General features: G+C 38.9%; 1 protein-coding gene across 3 annotated transcripts; it reads right to left on the bottom strand.

Moving 5' to 3' along the window:
- Positions 1-477: 477 nt before the first annotated feature.
- emp2 (epithelial membrane protein 2) lies at positions 478-21,149 on the bottom strand. Of its 3 annotated transcripts, XM_044332264.1 has the most exons (6): positions 21,085-21,149; positions 20,927-20,989; positions 5,333-5,665; positions 5,134-5,242; positions 4,916-5,056; positions 478-3,949 (listed from the first exon to the last, which is right to left on the bottom strand). In XM_044332264.1, the coding sequence occupies exons 3-6, from the start codon at positions 5,408-5,410 to the stop codon at positions 3,780-3,782; spliced, it is 498 nt and encodes a 165-aa protein (XP_044188199.1). In that variant the 5' UTR covers positions 5,411-5,665; positions 20,927-20,989; positions 21,085-21,149; the 3' UTR covers positions 478-3,779. The 3 variants fall into 3 exon arrangements, with proteins under 3 accessions (XP_044188199.1, XP_044188198.1, XP_044188200.1); XM_044332263.1 differs by lacking the exons at positions 20,927-20,989; positions 21,085-21,149 and adding an exon at positions 15,937-16,160; XM_044332265.1 differs by lacking the exons at positions 20,927-20,989; positions 21,085-21,149 and adding an exon at positions 15,937-16,160 and having other exon boundaries at positions 5,333-5,661.
- Positions 21,150-22,169: the final 1,020 nt, after the last annotated feature.

The raw sequence follows: 22,169 nt of genomic DNA, 5'->3' as shown, positions 1-22,169 counted from the left end.
TGTGTTTTACTTTATTATCTTTTAAATAAATGCCTCTGAATATACATGCAGGTCTATTTAAAGTTGCACAAGGGTGCAATCTGCCAACCTCTATTATTCAGAACTCAAAAACCCTTCAACCTTTACTAGTTATTGATATGGTAATTTTGGTTGTAGTTATTCATTTAATTATTGATCAGAGTTCCAAACTGATGGTTTAGTATATTTGATGAGACAAAATTAATTAATTGGCTATCAATTTTCCCTTTTTGAAGGGTTCCCCGAGGTGAATTTAATGCAATACAAATTCTATTATTTAATATAAACATTGATTATGTCTGATAGCCTTTTAAGCTGTTGCACCTACAGTAGCCTACAGTAAATTAATAACTTATTATATACAGTGTAATTTCCATGTAAGCCTGGCTTCATCACAGTGTATAATGAGTAGCCTATAGATGGATAACTCAATGACAAATTTGGCACAAACAAAGAAAATGTATTTATTGTGTAATACATTTATTGAGATCAACATCAGATGGGTGGGGCAACAGGAAAAAAAAATCTATAACTTCTTGCAGAGTCCTTTGGGTCTTTGTTCCTGAATCTGTTGGAGGTATGCCCGATCTGTTTTCATGAAGTAGAAACAAGTCAATTCTTTTCAGGAGTGTCATCCAGGAGCAAGCAACAGCCTATTCTGTAGCCCGAAACTAAAAAACTAACGCTTACACATGGTGTAGTTATCTATCAGTCCACTGGGTGTCAATAGCAGACAAACATTTTAGTTTGATGACTAGCGAATACATGAAAGCGCAGTAATATATCTTACAGAATACAGAAGCTGCCATTGATGTTGTAGACAGAGGTAAAAATTAATAGCATGAATTTGTAATTTTATTTGCCTCAAAGAGTAAAAGCAAAAACTTTTGGATGAATCTGAAACTGTTTAAACATTGACCTTTTCAACATGTTTTATGAAGTGAAATGAGACTCGCAATCAATTTGGAATTAATACTTCATTAAGCATTAGAAATATTTCAATTGCAAAAAAAATGCTTACAAAACAAATCCCCATGAATACAGTTTTGGCTTCAACAACTCATATGATTGAATGTTTACTTGACTGATTATTTTGAATATGGTCCTATGGTTCTTTGTATAGGTCTATAATCACTAAGCTACAGTACATCAATGACATAAAACACACTACAGGAAAATTATCATAATCATAATGTAAAATATTTCCAAATAGAGATCAAGAGTAGCTCTAATAATAACTCAACTCTTAGAAGTGATTGCTGCGGTTTCCACTTCCAGCCTATTGTACAGCAACTACTTACTTTTCATCTCAACATAAGTTAAAGGGATTCACTGAAAGACAAGAACTTGCATGCAAAATGGAGGCTTATTAATCAGTGAAACACTCTGAAGATGAAACATATGGTCAACAAACATCACAATCTTGGCCTCCAATATGTTGTTTTGATCATGTTCAAGTATCATCTTGAAATAGCAGAGCAAAATCTTTACTTCCATTTCTTTTCCCTGAATCTTCATCATTGGTGAGCTAGTGAGTTACCAGGCTCTGTGGTCCAAACTTCGCCCAACATAAAAATATTTCTATGACAAAATAACCCAGTGCACATCTGAAGATGCATATAGTTGAACTGGGCACTTTCTATGCATTATTTGTTTCCTAGAAATGTTTCAGGTCCTAGCAGCTACCGAGTTAATACCCAACTGGTCTGCTTTAAATGTTTCAGCCCAAAACCACCACCAAGAAAGAGGAAAAGAAAACAGTTTACACAGTGCTACTGTGGGAGCAAACATTATCTCTACACTGCCACAAAGGTTATAGTTAGAAGTAATTCTGGGAATTGGTGGCAGATACAATACAGTAAAGAATTTATTGTTATTAAATGCCAGAGAACATGTGCACAGGGGTGTTAGATATGTGTCAGTAATAGACCAAATAAACAGTAGCCCGACCAGAGAGGGAAAGATATGACAAGACTTCACTACTTCATACATCCTCAATCACATGATGCTAAAATAAACTAAAATTGTTTTAAATAAATAGCTTTTGTATTTTTTTCAGTGAAGCTGTGAACAAAAAAAAGGTATAATAATAACAAAACATATTCATAATAATGAACGATAAGAAATAATGTTCTTGTTTCAAGTTTGTATGTTTCTATTTTCTCATTTTAAATCCCAAATATCACAGCACGTCATTGGTTTCTTTTCACCATTAAAACACATAAGTCAGTAACATAAGAATACAAACAACGGGTTAAAATTCTACGTATTTCAACTACTTTCTTCACTACACGTCCTGTATACTATGGTTAACATAAGATTCTTTATTTTTCTTTTTTTCTTTAAAGCTTTAGCATTTCAGTCTTAGAAATATTTTTGGGGGGCAATTACCTGAACTATACATACACAGCAAATATGTACAAAATAAATTCCGTTGACTATAGCTTCACAAAAAAATAATGGACCCTTTAGAAAGTCCAGGGGCTGTGTCCCAGTAAGACAAAACTCCTCACTTGTCTTCTTCAACTTTTATCCTTATTAATCAGATGTTTCAGACAAAAGTTGCTATGAATGGAGATGGAGGGAAGCAGGAGACAATGAGACAAGAGGAGGAGACAAATCAGTGTGTTGCAACACAGCTCAGGTTCTGTGTAACAACTGATGGAAAACATGGGAAGGCAGTAAGGGAAGAGGATAGTAAAGGTATGTTCTCACTAAATGCAGCAAGGAGCCTCAGCTAGATTACCTTGAGAGGCAGCTGGATTCACAAGATTGCCCGATCACATGAGAATCCATCTTGTCAGGCTTCAAGTTATGCACTTCTGTCAGACCAATTAGCATCCTATGAGGATTCTCGCATGATCTTGTGATCTCACAAATCCACCTGCCTCATAAGGTATGACAGTGATAGACAGATGGTTCATCCAATCACCTGCCAAGTATTTTTTGAGAGTGCCAACCCTTTTCCAAACAGTTTCCAAGGACAACTTCTCAGATGGTTCTGTGTAACAAACCATCCAATTACCAGCTAGATGGTCCTTTCCATTTATGTGCAGAGCAGTGAGTGAGTGATGAATGCAGCAAGGCGAGTGTATGCTCCGGTGCATTTGCATAGAGTAGATTTGACCTCAACTTTAGGCAAATTAACCTTTTCGAGCACAGTGTACCTAGCTAGCAAAAGTCAGATTACACTTTTCAAACTAGGAATTGCTGACTGAATGTGAATTAAAGCCAATACAGTAATGAGTACAAGTAAAAACAAATGCTTCCAGAAAGATATTTTAGTGGTTGTCATGCATGACAACAGAAAAACAAGGACCGCCCAACTCAGAGTGGGTCTATCCCGTCGACTGTAGGCGGTATTTCTGAGGCACTTGTTTGGAAAAAAATATACGGTATGGCCCGTCAACTGAGCACACTGGGAATCTGGGGGGTCGTCATGCATCTTTGCCACATTCAGTGAGAACACTGTACCGTAAGGAAGGAGAAGGGCGTGGCCATTTGTGCCTGCAGTGAAAGGAGTTTTGAGTGCGTAAGGTGGGAAAAACTGTAATGCTGAATGCTTTACTGGTGTATCGTCTGGTTGAAATTATGGTGGATTCTTCTTTATCTGCAATGGCATTTTAAAATCTAAGTGTTAGAAAGAGAAAATGTGCATACATGTTTGTTGAGGAAAACTGTATGTCTGTATGCATATATGTCCAAGTGTTCCTATTCATATATTTGTATATCTGCGTGCCTGTACGTCAAGACCATCACATCTATTTGCGTTTCCTGAGCACCAAGTACATGAGGCCACTGATGAGAGTCATGGGGAAGCTAATCCAGGCCAGGATATAGGAGGATCCGTAAGTGCCTTCCTTAAGACTGGACACATGAAAGGAATTTTTCTGAGCCGTGTAGATGGACGCCCCGATCATCACACACAGAGCTGAGAAGAGGAGAGAGGATGAGGAGGATGGAAATTAGACAAGATATTTGATGAATTAATGTCATTCAAACATTCAAAGATATTCAACCAGCCAGTAGGGGCCACTAAAGTTTTATTTTGCCTCACTCAGCCCAAGACATCCCTTGTTATATACTGTTCTGAAGCCCTAAACTGAGATTTTAAGATTCTACAGCTTCACATGCCAGAGTTGGCTAACCTGGACTAGCTTAACTTTCCCTTTCCTCCAAATTGAAACAGCTGACTTATTGAGCGCTTTCCCCATCACCAACTGTGCAATGCTAAGTTAGATAACAGAGCTTTAAAGCTGAAATCTGTAATTTCTTAAAATGAATAGTGTATATCATGTTTAAACAGTGTTCATTAGTGGTTGAGTGTCAGTTATTAGGGAGGTCTCCACATTCTGCCATTGTTAATTGATTGACCTTTCCTGGTTGACAACATCTAATTTCAAGTTTCTTGGTTAAGTTGATGACATTTCACTGGACACCAAACACCCACAAGATGAGACAATGAGAATAAACACTGAATTTCCAACGATGTGAGGAAATTTAAAGATTTCAGATTAAACCTCACACTTGGGATGAGACTCAATATCGTCTTAGGCTAAGAGTACACATTCCCATGTTGTGGGACTTTTGTTAATGTCAAATTGCAGAATAACCTTATTCAATATGAAGTACCAAACCAAGTCACATGTATGCTCATGTGGTTCAGATCTTGGCTGCATTAAGATAAGATCTTGAAATTTTACATTCAGAGGTGGTCAGCTCGCATTCTTATCCAACCTCAGAAATGTATAAATCTTTCCACAATTTGGGAACTGCAAGGATTATTCATTCATTTATGACAATGCTGGCTAACATGCTCACACAGAAAAACAAGTCAGTATCTGTGTTTGGTAATTGAAAACAACGGTCAGGATAAATGCTTGTGTGTGTCACTCACAGGCCAGTAGCTGGATAATAGCAGTGAAAATGAATCTCTCCCCCTGTTTGAGCCTGAAGAGCTGAAGAATGAAGACAAAGAAGCTGACACAACATAACATGGTGGCCAGGATCATAGTAGCCTGGACTGCTTGCAGGTAGGCTGAGGAGAAAGAGGAGAGGAGGTGTTACAACACAAACATACACACACAAGCTACATAGAGTTACACACTGCCTTACCTGCATCAACAGTGTGGCTGTCCTCCACAGGGTAGCAGGTGGCGTTACAGGAGTACCACAGGTCAGTGTAGATCAAATCCCGTCCAGGTTGAGATACCACCCACCATGCCTACATCAGAGAAGGACAGAGAGACGGTTAAAATAGTGAAAATGTCCCTGCTTTTTGTCAAATATATGTCCATTCTTGGTTTATACTCACATTGTGTATGGTTGAAACAAAGAGGAGGATGGCTGCTGCCACATGGAAGAGGACGATGAAAGCTAAGATAATCAACATGGCTGCCCTTCTGTCTGGCTAACTTGTCTGCTGGTTGTTGCCCGTTGGTCAGGCCAGTTAAATATCTTGCAGGCTGCTTCAGCGGCTGTCTTTGTCTCTCACTGGCTGAATGTGCAGAATTCGCGTTTTGGCTTTTGGTGGGTGACAGTCCTGCTGGATGACTGCTTCTGTGTGTTTATGCTGGTTGTCAGACAGGCTGGTTTGCAGGCCAATAGTCAGGGGTGGATCAAGGTCCGTCACATGAAAGGAGCCTGTCTGGAGCAACATATAGATGTAATATTTTAATACCACACACAAACACATGAACAATTCCTTGTTTGCCATCTGGTTATATCAAGCACACAGGTAAAATTATTGCAGAGGTTCTGCTAGGTAGCCTGAAATGTTGAACATATACAAACTTGTTATATATTCAACTGCAGAAAACGTACATATTTATCTATTGGGAGGGCCAGTGATGACTTAAATGACATAATAGATGACATAAAAGGAAAGGAGAGGTAAGAAACACATTGCTATTATTGCTTTGATTGAAAAAAAACATGTATTTTATACAGATAAAGCAGCTTTAACATTTTTGCTGCAGTATTGATGCACAGGAGAAAAACTCAGTTGTATATGCAGGATAAATTCAGCATCTATGCGGACGTTAACGACTGATACAGAGCCGCTGCATATCTTTGAATTGTGTCAATATTTTGTGAGACTCCAAACTCACTGAGAGGGAATGAATATAGTGTACAGTGCCATTAGAGTAGGGTTCATGTGCACTCACAGCAACTGTTACATCTGCAACCAATTAACAAAATACAACATTTCTATACACAACTGTGAAAAATGCAGGGTTAATGAAACAGCCAGAGAAATATTTGCAGTCTGAAAGTCTTCCCTCAAATTACAGAAAATGCCTCTGAGATGTGAGACAGAGTGTGTATATATGTGTGTGTGTGTGTGTGTGTGTGTGTGTGTGTGTGTGTGTGTGTGTGTGAGAGAGAGAGAGAGAGAGAGAGAGAGAGAAAGAAAGAGAGAGAGAGAGCTGTATCTGCACAATTACAATATGTGGGAGTGTGCTGTTTACTCTGCAGTGATTGAAGGCCTTAATCCTGACTACGACTTGTTGAGGGAAGTGGGGAGTTGACTGTTTACATTTCCAAATGGTCAATCTGTGATGTGTGCAGTTAGGATGGACCAGAATATAACACGCTATATTAGCATAGCATAGCAGTATTAGCAAACAATGCCAAGAATGCCAAGGCACTAAAGATGATGCATACTGTAGGAGGTCAAGGGTCACACATGAGGGTTACATACTGTAAATCACATGCGTGACTTTGGCATTTGTAGCATTACAACACAAGCTAAATATCCAGAAATGTATGGCTTAAGAAAACACTGTTGACAATCATAACAGGTGTGCATATGTGTGTGTGTGTATGTGTGTGTGAGGGGTCTGTCATAGGCTACTTTCGGGGACAAATTTCAAACTAAAGATCAGTTGATTAGGGATGGCTTGTCCAACTGGGGACAAAAGCCGTGTCCAAAAAATTAAATCAAAGCAAAGCAAATCAAATCAAGTTTGCATAATGTTCCCAAAAGTGACCTGGGACAGCATGTGTGTGTGTGTGTGTGTGTGTGTGTGTGTGTGGTCTGTCATAGGCCACTTTCAGGGACAAATTTCAGACTTAGAACCAGTTAATTGGGGATGGTTTGTCCAATTGGGGACAAAAACCGTGTCTCCAATTGGTAAAATGCTGATTTTTGGGTCAGTGGTTATGGTTAGGGCAAGTCTCAAGGAAATTAATGTAAGTCTATGTAATGTCCCCAAAAGTGACCTAGGACAACGTGTGTGTGTGTGTGTGTGTGTGTGTGTGTAAGCCTCAGCTTAAGATATGATCATCTACTGAGGCTGGAATTTTGTTTATGCACTTTTCTGTCTGAACTTTTTTGAGAATCAAGGACTTAATGACTTTAGCAATATTGTTACTCTTTTTGTAGGAATACCCAGTTTGTGTGTTGCTGTCCTTTATTTTTGTTAGTATATTCTACTGTGTACTGTCTTGAGGGGAAAATTCCATTAATAAAGCAAAAACATCCAGAATCCCATGTGTTTGTTTATTCAGGAAAGGATTTTGCTTAGCATATAAAATGCTTTGTCAGCAGTCATACTGCTACACACATCACAGACACAATTCTGAAAACTAGAATATTTTTCTATCCATGAACACAATTTTAACAGCTGTTTTGCAACTTAGTGACATCTCTGATACCACTAAGATTGTAGTCTGTTCTCGTGTGCACTGTATACATCAAACTATCCCACACATACATTTACACATATGATTTTGATTTTGGTAACTGCCTAAACTCCCACATAAGTGAACACTTAAGAAGCTGAGCAGGCAGGGGTACAAACATGTTTAAAAGGACATGTGAGTGCACATACACACACATACACACACAGAGCCAGACAACAGAGGAATTAGCCTTCTCCGCCAAAATGGAGTCACAGTAAAAACAGCCTCTCCCCGCCGACAGGAAGCAGGCCACAGTTTTTGTGTGTGTGAGCATGTGGCTATGGGGTGTTGCCAGAGGTCCTCCCTGTCTGAGGTGCAGGGGAGGTGGAGATAGAGGGTGAATAGTAAAAAGTTTGGTGGGTTGGGCATCAAAAGTAAGATATACACTTTACATCATGAGACATGGGGTTTAGGGTTTAGATAGAAATGTAAACAGCAACTGCTTTTTCAAAACCAAATGTCCCTGATGACAGTACTCTGAGAATGAAACTGGAGAAAACAATGACCTGGTGACACACAGTCTAATTTGCACCTGAACCTTTTTCAATATCACACAAGTGGAGCAGGAATTGATCATGTATAAGCCTGCATTTGATTCAGTAAAAATATATCCTGAAGCAGTGCCAGCCTTTAAAGGTTTGCATATGGTAGTTATAGTTCTCCAAATGTTACATGACATTTACATCATATACAAAACATGAAAGTACAGTAAGTCTAAGCCGACTAAATTAGTATATAAAATATATTGTAGGATCTATAAAATCTATGTGAAAGTAACTATAATCATTAAAGACAATATTTTATGAATTATATACAAAGCATATAGCCATTGTATAGTTTACATCGTAGATGATAAATTGTGTACATGTGAGAACATGTAATAGTGTGTTAGTGATAGGTCACACTGAGTGAAAATGTGAGACACAAACTTATTTTTAGGACTGGGAACAGGCTTTCGCAGATTCAAATGTTGGTCTGGCTTTCGCAGATTCAAATGTGTAAAACTTCCCAGAAAGTCGGCCAGATATAACATTTCATAATCACTGTTGTGTCTCTGCAGCACCCAATCAGACTCCAGGTTTGACCTGAGCAATGCTATTGGAGAGTAAGAGGAAAAATGGAGGAGACAGAGTCGAGGGAAGGCAAGCCGACGTAACAACCAATAATTGAATTCACTGAATCCATTACAAAGCATCTCTCTGGCATTTGACTATATTCTGACCTGCAGGAACATTCTTTGGAGCAGTGAGTAATCTCCTGGACATGTACACACACACACACACACACACACACACACACACACACACACACACACACACACACACACACACACACACACACACACACACACATACACACAGCTGGATCTGATTCTGTCTACAGCTGCCTTCTTGTCTCAGTGAAGAGAAGAGGAAGGGAGGAGCGAGGGAGGAGCCAGAGAGAGAAAGAAGGGAACCCCATTGGAGGGAAATGGAGGGAAGAGAGAAAAACAAAAACATGAGCGTAAACGCACACACACACATACTCTGATGTACACACACACACACACACATATACAATACCGCAAATATATAGCCTGACATAAAAACAAGAAACTCACAGACACAGTTGGGATAATTAAAGTTAATTCAAACAATGTAGACAACAGACATAAAAGCCTGGTGATGTATGTGCTGCTTGTGTAATTATATGTATATATGCCTCTTTGTGTGTGTTTGCGTCATAAAAAAAAGATTTATCACTTTGATTGTCCCAAGATGAATGAATATAATGAAGGGTAACTATCCAAAAACTGCAATTATACTGACTTATTATTGTCATTACTTATGATCTCTTTCTTTCAGGAGATAAAAGTGGCTGTAAAAGCTGACCTCATATGCCCACTACTTTGATTTTACTGAGCATAATATAATAATAATCCCATTATAATGAGTAATATATCCAATTTTTTGGAGTAGTGAACCAAACATGCTCCATTATTCCTATTTATAATGGTTATATACTACTCTCTTCATCTCTCTTTCTCTTTTTTGCTGTCACTCAACACACACACACACACCCTTTCAACAAACAGACACACACATAACCCCAAGAGTGATATTCCCCAGGGATCCATGGGAACGGTGTTGCCTTACAGAGTTTTCACTCAGTGCTGATAGTAAAGTGTGAAAGCACCAATGCTCACCTCTGACACCAGGCAACAGCTGCAGACACACACAACCATATCCACATGCATGCCATATACATTAGCCTCACTAGTCTGGTATGCATAACACTAATTTCACAGATCTCATGCCTTATCATGATAGACACATGCACACACTGAGGTGACAGCTGTGGCGTGTCAATCAACAGAACAAGCGACTAGTAACCTATATAATAATATATATATAATCCTATATTCATTATTCATCACTTGGGTCATTAAAGGATTATAATCTGGATTGCAATGCACTGAAAAAATGGTAGACTACTGCTGTCCCATGAAAAAAAGAAAAAGGAAGCTGTAAATAGAAGCAGGTTTATGCAAAATAGTATTTTTCTCTGTGAGGCTAATGTTTTTAGAGCTATACAAAGTAGGTTTATATCTGGTTTCAGGGGCTCTATGTTCAATCAACACATAAAAGAATGACAGAAAGTTTCTACATTAGTAAGAAAAGGTGCTTTTTTGTCCATAACAGCAGTATTGCACCATGCCATATCACTTTCTGCATTATTATTATCCAGTGTTTTGTTACTTGATGTAACAGTTGTCCTTTATGTCAGACTTTCAGCAACCCAAACACAGGCGGGGCAGGGACGGATAGCGTTCTGTGTAATCACAGAGGTAGGGTGATAGATTCTATCAGACTTCAGCCGCCTCGTCTGACACACACACTGACAAACAGGCGCAAATGCTACCATTCCTCCTCTCCACTCAGCCTTATAATAGGAGGCTGGGGGACTCGGTGCAAGAGTGCAAGTGTGTGTGTGTGTGTGTGTGTGTGTGTGTGTGTGTGTGTGTGTGTGTGTGTGTGTGCCGACCGGTTCCCTTGCCTGGTGGAAAATGCTGACTTTTAATGTCCTTTTTTTACTCTTTTCATAAAACACAAAGCCACAGACTTAACTGGGCCTCTGACTCTCACTCCCCCGTCTCTCTCACTGTCCCACTCTCCCGGTGTGTGTCTCTCTCTCTCTCTTTCTGTCTTTGGCCATGGAAAAACTGATTGAGGAAGAGAAAAGGCAAGAAAGCTTCCAGTGGAGCCCTCTGGCCCCTTATGAGGTTGTACAGCTGAGACTGAAATGCAACATTTCCTCTTCAAAAATCTTCAGTCTGGACTACTTGCTATGACTCACTATAAGGGGATGTTCAGTCTTGAGTGCTTCATTTTGTTATGCATGGACATTTATAATATGTTTATAGCACCATAAACGAATGCTAATAAAGTTTTTAAGAGACCGAACTTCATATTTGTTCTAGTATACAAAACTGGTGGAAAAACAAAATGTTAATGGAATTTTGAAAATCTAAAAGACAGACCACACTTGTTAAAACATGTCTTAATTACAAATTGCTCTATAGGGAACAACAATAAAAGCTACAATTTGCAGTAACAGCTCATAAAAGTCTCTGTTCTGCCGCATTTGAAGATAATTTCTTTTGCGTTGTAGATATTATGGTGTGTCAAGTGTTGTCCACATATCTTTGCTTAGTATTTTTGTTCTGAAGGTTCAAAAGTAGCCACAGTATCAACTTGGAAGGGATCAAAGTCATCATCCAGATGTCAGTTAGCGCCCCGTGTGTGTGTGTGTGTGTACACAACAACAATAGCAAGAGCTAAGGCTTATTTTTAGAGAAAACACAAAAGGCACATCTTCCTTGGAGCCTTGCCATAGACCAAACAAAGCTTTGTTTAGGGAAGAGCACACAAAAACCTGTAGATATACACACACACACACACACACACACACACACAGACAGGCACAAATGTACACACACACATAGTTTGTTAAGGATATATGAGCAGTCATCTCAGTGAATGTGGAGCAAGAACAGAATTATAACTATAACCACATTCCCTAAAGCAACAACTAAATTATTTTACATGAAGGATTTACAAGAAGACTTTTATCAAGCAGTGTCCAGCTGCTACTCTTAAACAATCAAGCAGCCTTGTGGGGCAGATAACAAAACTGGATGAAAGATGCTTAAACAACTTTGCTATTTGCACATCTTTACCACTAATGGGGTAAAACTTTTACAGTTTGGCTTGAGGGTGTCACCACAGGATGGGCCTTGCTGACTGTGTCCTATTTTAGGGACAGGATCCAACCCAGCCCACTTTTCTAGACCGAATATTGTGCATCAGGTCAACACGGCTGCCCTCAAAGATTCCTTAAAATGTAACCAATTATAATAAAAATAATGTAACATCGTGAATGTACCATAGGTCCATCCTGAGAGGTTAGTCATGTCATGAGGAAAGGAGGCTCAGGCTCAGTCTGTCTCTTTCAGAGGCTCCTTGAATTGAGACACACCTGTTGTTACCAAGTCCCAAGTCTCTGTCCCTTTTTAGGTTCAACTAGGGCTGCAACTAATGATTATTTTTATTATTGATGAATCTGCTGATTGTTTTCTCGATTAATCAATTAATTTGTCTGTTAAAAGTCAGAAAACAGTAAAAAAAAAAAACTGTTATGATTTCTTAAAACCCAAGGTGATGTCTTCAAATGTCTTGATTTGTGTGATCAACAAATTCCAAAGATATTCAGTTTATGATCATGTATGACATACAAAAGTTTCAAATCCTCACATCTGAGAAGCTGCAACCAGCAAATATTTTATTTTATTCCATTTTTCCTTGAAAAATAACTACAATATTTATCAAAATAATTGCTGATTAATTTTCTGTCAATCAACTAACTGATTAATCAACTAATAATTGCAGCTCTAACTCAACATTGTCAAACATATCTTCTTCAGTCTTTCAGACTTACGCTCAGCTGTGCTTTTAGTTTACTGTTAACAGTATCATGCTATCATGCTTAGTTTGCATGTTAGTCTAGCTTTCTATTGGCATGTAACAACTGAATGAAGGTGAAAGCCCAACACAAGGCACAGCCAATAATGTTGGTTGAGGAAATACCGCATAGGACAACAATGCAATACCTTGACTGTAGTCAACTATTTCAATCCACTGCACTGACACTAAGATCCCAATACAAGATTGTCAATTTATTTCTCCAGATTGTAAATGAAAGGGAAGTGATCCTTTTAACAACTGTACTTATTGGAAGGCTAGCATATCAAGTTGAGTAAATTGTTACAGATATCTTTAGTTGCAGCTGTAAACATGTAGTGGATATCAAGTGTTTAGAAAACACAGACCAAATGTTAAATTGAAATGCCAATGAATGTTATCAGCATTCACAGCTCAGATGGACAACAACACTGTTGTTACAAACAGAACTTTTTATAATGGTCATGAGACTGTTTTATTACTGGCAACACAAGCCTAATAACTTGACATTTACAACATCTTTTATTATGAGTCTATTACCATTATTATTATCTATTATTATAAATTCAAAATCTATGAGAGGCTCTGGATTGTCCATATAAAGTTATACAAAGCTGGCTTCGTTGAGGGCTTTAAAATTAAATATTGTAGCTAGGTTGAAATCTGTACTGTTTGTATAATTTGTACTTTGTTGCAAAGGACCTTGTTTAGTAATCAAGAACCTAAAAAATGGACAAATGCTCACAAAGACACCCACATGCACACAACTGTCTTTCCTGCTGGGTTTAAAGACATCCTTTGGTCACAGGAATTCTTTCATGTTGGACACTGACATGGTTTTTAGGTTTGTGTGTGTGTGTGCGTGTGCGTGTGTGAGTGTGTGTGCATACCTTTTCACACACATTCATAATGTGACAGCACTGAGTAATGAATCCCACATGACAAAGAGAAGTTGGGGAACACCTGAGACCTCCACTCACATCTCAACAAACTTCTCATCCCTCCATCCTCCTCCTATTCTTCTCTCAATCACTTGTCAAACTCTCAAAACTTGTCCTTGATCGTTTTCATCTGTTAGCGCCTTTTAAAAGCTCACCCTAACTCTCCTCCTGACTAATCCTCCTGCTATCAAATATCACACACTTCTCTGCTCCTGCTGCATTCGGGATGACTGAAAATACTTTCAAATTAACACTGGCATTGTGCCTTTAAAACTCTCAGTCCTTGTGTCACATCACATCAAGTTAGTGAGAGCGAGACGGTAAATACTTGGGGAGCTATGCTACATCAGATGGAGAAATTAGCTCTGCTTGAGTGGAGCTTGACTCTGGTGGAACTCAAACACCCCACCTTTAAATGACTTTCTTCGGGCCTACTTTGCTCTCCACTGCACCACAGAGCAAATTTCCTGTAATGGCTACAACAATATTTGAATGGACCGACAACAACTTTGGCAAATTTGTGTTGATAACAGTTTCCATCAAAAAGTTGCCAGAACACATGCTGCTCTTTAAACTATAATTCATTCAGATGTCTGCATGGTTGCTTAACATGATTCTTCACATATTTGTATGTCTGATGACTGGTGGGCTCATGAAACTAAATTAAAAGTTGGGAGGGAAGAGGAGAGGAGAGGAGAGGAGAGAAGAGAAGAGAAGAGAAGAGAAGAGAAGAGAAGAGAAGAGAAGAGAAAAGAAGAGAAGAGTTGTTATAAAATTAAATGTTTGTGTGACCTTATACACTTACAGCTGCACTGTAATATATAAAAAAGGAATGCTTTGGGTTTTTTTTTTCCATTTCATTCATCATAAAGTTTCTCTTGTAGATCTAGACCGCCAGCATCACAAGAACAACATGTGTGAAATCAGTGACGGAGTGGATTTTCTTGAAACTTGCACTTGCACAATTTAAAGTGCATGTTGCAATATGGAGTGGTCCAAAATCAAGTTTCATAATCTCCCTTCTATTCCTTTTTCATCTATCTCTGCCTTTTCCCAAGCAGTGTGTGCGCAACAATCTGTAATCACCTGTCCAAAAGATTAGTGTGCTTGTAACCTTTGCATGTCACATGCTGTTTAATCCTCAGTGCTTTTCCAAAAAGGCAAGGTTTTCCACTGAATTTATTCTCCATCAGCCTCCATGCAAACAGTGCTGATAAGGATGAGTTCCAACCTCTGTAAGCCAGTCGAAACTCTAACCATGGAAAGCCTGGACAAAGCTGTTGTTTTCAACCACAAGAGGGCGCCCCCATGAATTTTACTAAATGTCTCATCAGAACTAAAATGCATAAACTCAGTCAGTGATGCAAGAGTGGGTTAACAGTAGCCTATTATTATGCACTTATAGGGCATATAATGCACTTTAGAGCCTGTTCTGATCAGTTCAATAACACACTTACATTCATGTAATCCAATAGTAGAAATGCTACCAAACTAATAGCCTACTACACAAACACTATAGGGAACTTTTAAGTTTAAGGAGAGAAATAATAGCAGTAGCTTTATAAAAAAAAAAAAAAGAATCTAATATGTAGGCAATGTATAACAAGGTCACTGCAAACTACAAAAGGCCATGTGAATATTATTTGAATTGAGTGTTACCATATGGGAAAGCTTACAAATGCAAAGTAGTTTAAGTTCACTAAAAAAGTCTGATGAGCAATCCAGCAGAGACATTTCCTTAGAGGACACACATACTTCCTGTGTCCACTGAAACAAACAAAAAAAGCTTATCTTCCTTTGAAACGCACTAAACATTCATTCACTGCACTCAGACAAATTAATTTCACACACATACACACACTGGCTGACAACGCCCCTTTCATTTTCATCGTCTAAGAGTTGGAGCCACTCAGCAGAAGCTGAGTTATGATCTGCGTAAAAAGAAAAAAAAACCCACAGGGGAAAACACGGCAGTAAGAGCTCCTGAAAAAATCCACTGTATTAAACAAAATAAACCCTTCCTAAAATAATAAAGCGATAGGAGACTGTAATACAAATATCCCCACAGAGCCCGGATTATTTTAGGAATGTATCCCAGAGCAGTACGAGGATATTAAACTATAAACTCATCACAAAGAAATTTCAACTAATTATAGAAGTATTAGTGGATTATTAAAGAGACGTTTCATAACCATACTGGATTTGAAAGTGACATAAATCACATGTAAGCTAGAGAAACTTCAGTGCAGCATTCAGACAATATGCAAACTAAAAATATTAAGTTTACCTACCGAGTTTGGAGCGAGAGGGATACAAAGCTGTGCGTTGCGTTCCAGGTGTGGCCGTGTAGCGATTTTTAAAAAAGGGGGGGAAATTAGGGGATAGTAAATTGAGAAAAAGTATTGCAAGAAACAGTCTCCAAACGTGACGAAACAGCAGCTGGAGATCCTACTAGTAGTCCCCCCAAAAAAAGTTAGAGACGCACGTTCTCTGGCCCGGCTGTCGGGAACGCGCGGGGGAGGCGCTGGAGATGGAGCTGGGTGTGGTTTGGGGATTTAATATACTGTGAGAGGTAGCCTAAGTGTGTGTGTGTGTGTGTGTGTGTGTGTGTGTGTGTGTGTGTGTGTGTGTGACAAGAGTTTTTTAGGCTCGGCGGGAAAAAAAGCGTACAAAAAATCATTATGGGAGTCAGAGGTGAAGTTTAAAAGTCTGTTTCCTCACATGGCTGACAGACTGAGAGGGAGAGGAGGCAACAGAGGGCAGAAAAAGGAGGCCAGACGGAGAGGGAGACAAAAGGAAATTAAAAAGATAAAAGGGGATGAAAAGTCAAGAAGAGGAAGGCATGATGGAGAAAGAATAATGAAAATAAGAGAGGAGGGGAGCGAGGGAGGGAGGAAATGGATAAAAGAGAAACGGAGGGTTGAAAATGAGCACATAATTTTCTTAATACTCTCATGTATGCATTTGTTATCATTTTAAATCCCCTCACACATATATAGGCCTAAACTTCACATCAATGAGACCGTTACTCTGCACACAGTTTTCCTCTTGGAGATAAGAGTCTTTTTTTGCACATTTTCATTCATATAAAAGGTCCAAGTGTTGAGGTCACTTTCCTATGCTTTGTGTTTGCATAACCTTTGACTACTCTATTTGTATTTTTATCCCATTCTGAGTCACCAGGGAATACTCCTTCTTTCACGGCTGTAGTGTTTCTGCACCACGCCTCCCTGAACAGGGTGGGCAGCACTGAGAGGTTTGGATTTTCTGTTGATGAAGTTTGGTTTTCTGTAGGTGGCAGTCTTTTCTTCATTGCTCAGCTGGGGCAATGCTCATAATACAGCTCATAGTAACTAAAATATCCTTCTGTTTCTTCCTAACTACTAAAGACTAACCCCCTTGATGTAACATTTACGCCCATGGCTTTCATTGCCAGGATATAGCAATCAACAACATATCAGATATAATATATAATATTTATATATAATATTTTTTCTCTCCGTCTGCCAGCTACAGCAATCAAATTCTACCTTCTGTCCTCTCTCTGCCAAGCCTCTCCAGCACTTAATTACTTTTACGGCAGTTTCTGCAGTCATTCTTATATACTAGAGCATATTTGGTGAGTGCTCAAGAAGATCATGCGTCATCATCTTTCACTTCCAACATTCTACCCTCTATGAAATGTCCCTTTTTTTGTATAGTATATGATTTGACTAAATTTCATGTTTTTATGTTGGTCTGCAACATTTCAGTTAGTTAACTTGGATTATTCATCTCAGTAGGACCAATCAGCTTAAATGAAGGTTAGATATATATAAAAAAGGTGTCAGGTATCAGATGAGTGGTGACGGGGGTTGGTGTCTTTCTACGTGGCCATATATACATTCTCAGTTACATCCATCCAATGCTATCAATTATAAATGATATTTTATTCCAATTAAATTATTTTCTACTCTTTTTTTTTTTTTTTTTTTTTTTTTTACTTTTCCTAGTGTCACTGCATAGTAACTTTTAATAACTGACCAGTGAAGGGTGCAAAATGCCTTTGTTTATACAGTATAATGCCACACCCATCAGTAAAGGCGAATCACCTCTGGGGCTGAGTTGACAAACAACCCTCCCATTAAGGCTTGCCATATGCAAATAACTGATAACTGAAAAATCAACATTTAGCTGAAACTTCAACGATTATTGGGGGTTTTTTTTTACATAATGACCTCAGGATATCAGGTTTTTTGTTTGTCCTCTGTGCTCGGTGGTCCAAGGTGACCATTGTGACGGGATGGGATTCTTTAGTGGGGTAAGAAGGAAATGATTTGTTAGGGCACGCACGAGGTAATGAAGAGGGCATTGTCAGGGCTTGTTATGCAGCACATAATTCTTTGCATTTTACCGGCAGCAACAACACGGGACTGCCTGCTGGAAAGATTGGGACTCACTCAGCCTGTTGTAGACAGTTATGAAACTATACTTTTGGAGTAAATGTGAGCTTGTAAGTACATTTAATTACATTTTAGGCATTAACTGATCACTTTCATGTCTGCAAGGGGAAGGGTGAGAGTGGCACAGCACCTCAGCGGTTCAAGTGACCCTCTGATGTGACATTAAGCATAGATGTGTCCTAGTTACACAAAAAAAGAACAATATACTGATGAATATTGTCAGATTTTCACGATGAAGTCTCCGATGATTTCAAAAAAACAATTATTTGATACTATTTGACTTTTCTTGTAGCAGGAAAGTTATTATGATTCTTTACAAGGCCTCAGGACATCCCATTCCTGTTACTGTGTAAGAACAGCAGGTTACCATGGACAAAAAATCTCGTTAGACAACAAATTGCTCTTAGAATGTTTGCACACTTTCATGTTTGCAAACACACAAGAATCATCACGTAACAAATGCATATTCTTTACAACACACACACACACACACACACACACACACACACACACAGTGTGTTGCAGTGGGTGCAGGCAGGAGAGGAATGGATGGAATCTGTTGAGCTGATGATGCCACTTTAACACTTAATACAATAGACTCTCTCTCTCTCTCATCTGCTCTCATTCTCAGACATTGACACACAGGCACCCACTCATTCACTTTTTCCTGCAGTTTGTGTCTCCTATCTACATGTTTGTATAGATTTTTTATGTTAATTAGAGCTAAAGAGTAGGAAATCTTCATAAAATGGGATTGCAGTTTTTCTGTATCTTGGTGGGTGATGTCCTTCTATAATTTAGAAAACATTTTAAAACATATCCGGGATTTTTATGTTTTGGGGGGGCGGTTTTGGCAGAATGGCATCGTAAAAATGGATATCTCTGCACCATTATTGTGTTTTTTACTTGGTGCATCACTTGTGGCTCAACCGGCTGCACACTTGTTCAGTTCAACATCACATCAGTGCACATAACAGCACACACACACACACACACGTAGGCCCATAGCTAGTCTCTGTTTAAACAACAAAGCAGTCCCATCATCTTCAACTCCTCAGGCAATTGACCCCACTACCACGGCTCTCACCCAAACACACTTTCACGCACAAACTCATACACAGGAGTGGTGAGAACAGGTTCAACCTCTCTGACAGGTATCAGGTGACCACCGTACAGCTAAACATACTGAAAAAATTAGATACAAACACCGTACACTGTCACTGCAGACATATATCAGTTACTTGCTATTGTTATAGACCTATAGGTGAGAACAATAAGGTGCACCCAGTAACCCTCTAATAAGTACAGTTTAGTAGCTCACCTGGGGCAGAAATCACATCATTGCTGCCTCATGATATTCTGTGTGTAGTTTCCAACTTAAAGAGATTCCTTTAGAGGCAATAGCTATGTAAAACAGGTAATAGCACAATGACAAAATACAGTCCTGCAGTCAAACTGTTACTTGAGTAAAAAAAAAAGTACATCTTTAAAAAGTTGTAGATCTTTATTTGCTGCTACAGATGTGTCCTGCATTATTATGATGTTTCAGCAGCTCGTCCTGCAGTGACACACTGTATTTAAAGCAGCAGCAAGCATGTCGAAAGGGGATTATTAAAGCTGACTTGTCATGTAAATGGTGAGTAAAATGTCAGTCATTCAAAAACACATAACATATGCTCATTTGGAGCCACGTAAGATATTTTTCATGTGTTTGATATGGAACTCTTCTAGATTTTCCACAGTTTCGAAGAAATCTCTGTCCATGAAACTTTATACCAGCAGTAACTGGAGCCTTCTGCTGCTGTCTGCTGCATTTCAACTTCTTTCAGCTACAGTAGTTCCTCCTGTGTGACCATTAAATCTAGTCTCCAGCAGTTCTACCACTTGGAAACATGCCAGACACACACACACACACACAAAAGCACACACACAGCCCCACAGCCAGACAGGAAGCACCCCCTCCACCTCCCCTGTTCCTGTTTCTCACAGCATGCATGTGTATGTGTGAGTGGAAGTCTGTGCCCATTCTGTAGAGGCCTGCTACTGTAGGCAATCAGCAGGAGGCAGATTGAACAGCACAGGGGGGAAAAAAACTACACAAAGACATAAGATAGAAGATAGTAGAGGATAGAGACAATATTATTGGAGAGGAAAAAATATACAGAAAATTATACACAGAGAGAGAAGGAAACAGAGATAGTCACCAAGTCAAAAAGATGTGATTGTGGAACAATGCTGGCAGTCAAACTGTTTTCTACACCTCTCTTTCTCACCTCCCTCCCTTCCTCTGCCTCTGGTAGAGGGAATGAGAGGCTCAGGCAGTGATTATAGTAATGCAGATAAACGTGAAAACACTGTTTACTTAAGACATTTTATAATTTTAATTAATTATGCAATGTGCAACACAATATGAAAAATGTTAAGTCTCCTCTTACTCCATTTTTACACTGATATACAGAATATAGCCATAGCAACATCTTTCTGTGTTGTCAGACAGGTGCACGAGTACAAAGTATTGGTTTTATGGAGGGTCATAAATAGTTAGAAGTCAGCTTGTTGCCTGTTTGTGAAAGATTTGTCACATACAGCCATACAGGATCAAAACCATCATCTTTAAGTGAAGAGGTTGCTAAAATTAAAAGACCTAAAATTAAGGAATGATGCTCTGAATGATATGTGGAAGGGTGGACAAAGTGTCTGAGTAACTGAGAAGATACTTAACACTTATTTAAATAAGTGACAAAGTTGAACACATCCATGTTTGCATCAACAGCCTGAAGGAGACACAAGGACACAACGAGCAAACAGAAAGAAGTAAAAAAATTCAGCAGCTACATACCTTCTTTTTTGCTCTCCTTCTCTGTATCCCGGATCCCTGGTGTTGGTATTGAACCAGACCAGTCTGGTAAAGATAAAAGAATCACACACGGTCACACAAAGACATGCTACTTTCCATTGCATTTGCATCCCCAGATTTTCATTAATTTGCTTAAGCACCTGGCCACAGGAGGCAACGTTGGACAGAGAAAAAGAGAATCACAGCACGCTGGAATTAAACTGAAAATCAACTGGGAGTGACGGTAAAATTTGGGTCAGGTCATATCAGGGTTTGTCCCTACCAAAAACACACACACAAATAAAGAGGGCAGAGCCACCTAGAAAAACCTACGAGTCAACAAGGAAATGACCACTGGCACAAGTACAACACTGATAAGAAGACGGCCATTATGGATCCGTAATCTACACAGACATCCTGGTTTATCATCACTTTCTTTCTTTGTTGGAGAACACACACATGCACAGATACGGGCGTCTGTGCACAGTTTGATCACCTAATCATGTGCCTCTGTCTAAACCAAAGATTTTGTGATCAGGGGAAGCTTGGTAATTGTGTGTGTGTGTGTGTGTGTGTGTGTGTGTATGTGTGTGTGTGTGTGTGTGCGTGTGTGTGTGTGTGTGTGTTTCAAAATGCTCATGAGTTTTTTTCAATGATTTAAGGACCTGTTTTTAAAAAAAGGAAAAAGCAAAAATAACAGAACTATTAGCTGAATTTCAATAAGTATAATCTTTATAATAACAAATACTGGTAGTAAAATTGTGTTAATATCATTTGTGAAAACATTTAGACACTTTTTAAATGTCCTTTGTCTATTTTTATTATTATTATTATTTATTCCAGTGCCACTAAGGATTTCTAGTTGCACCTGACTTTACAGCTGAATACATTATATCCCATATTTCAAGATGTCCTCAAACACAGAACGTGCCGTCTGGAAACATCTCTCGAGTGTCAAGTCACATCTGCAAAATGTCAAAAAGATTTTACAATTGAAAAAACAATTAGACAATAAATTCCCCCAAGGTATGTGTTTCTTTGTGTGTGTGTGTGTGTGTGTGTGTGTGTGTGTGTGTGTGTGTGTGTGTGTGTGTGTGTGTGTGTGATTCTTGTCAGAGTAAAAGCTCTACTCACATACAGCAGTTTTTGTATTTTTCAGTTGTATGGTAGGAAATACAGTATTTAGCTTTTCTTCTGTCTTGGAAGTGAAAACCTCTACTGCATGAGTGTGTATGTGTGTGTGTGT

This window comes from Thunnus albacares, chromosome 17 (assembly GCF_914725855.1).
Source record: "Thunnus albacares chromosome 17, fThuAlb1.1, whole genome shotgun sequence".
Classification (NCBI taxonomy): Eukaryota; Metazoa; Chordata; class Actinopteri; order Scombriformes; family Scombridae; genus Thunnus; species Thunnus albacares.
The sequence above is the reverse complement of the archived record's forward strand: the minus strand, read 5'-3'. Positions and strand labels throughout refer to the sequence as shown.

Coding starts and splice junctions, on each gene's coding strand:
- emp2 (XM_044332264.1), bottom strand. CDS start 5,410: ATGTTGATTATCTTAGCTTTCATCGTCCTCTTCCATGTGGCAGCAGCC. Junction 5,243..5,332: donor TTGTTTCAACCATACACAAT/GTGAGTATAAAC, acceptor TCTCTGATGTAG/GCATGGTGGGTGGTATCTCA. Junction 5,057..5,133: donor CAGCCACACTGTTGATGCAG/GTAAGGCAGTGT, acceptor CTTTCTCCTCAG/CCTACCTGCAAGCAGTCCAG.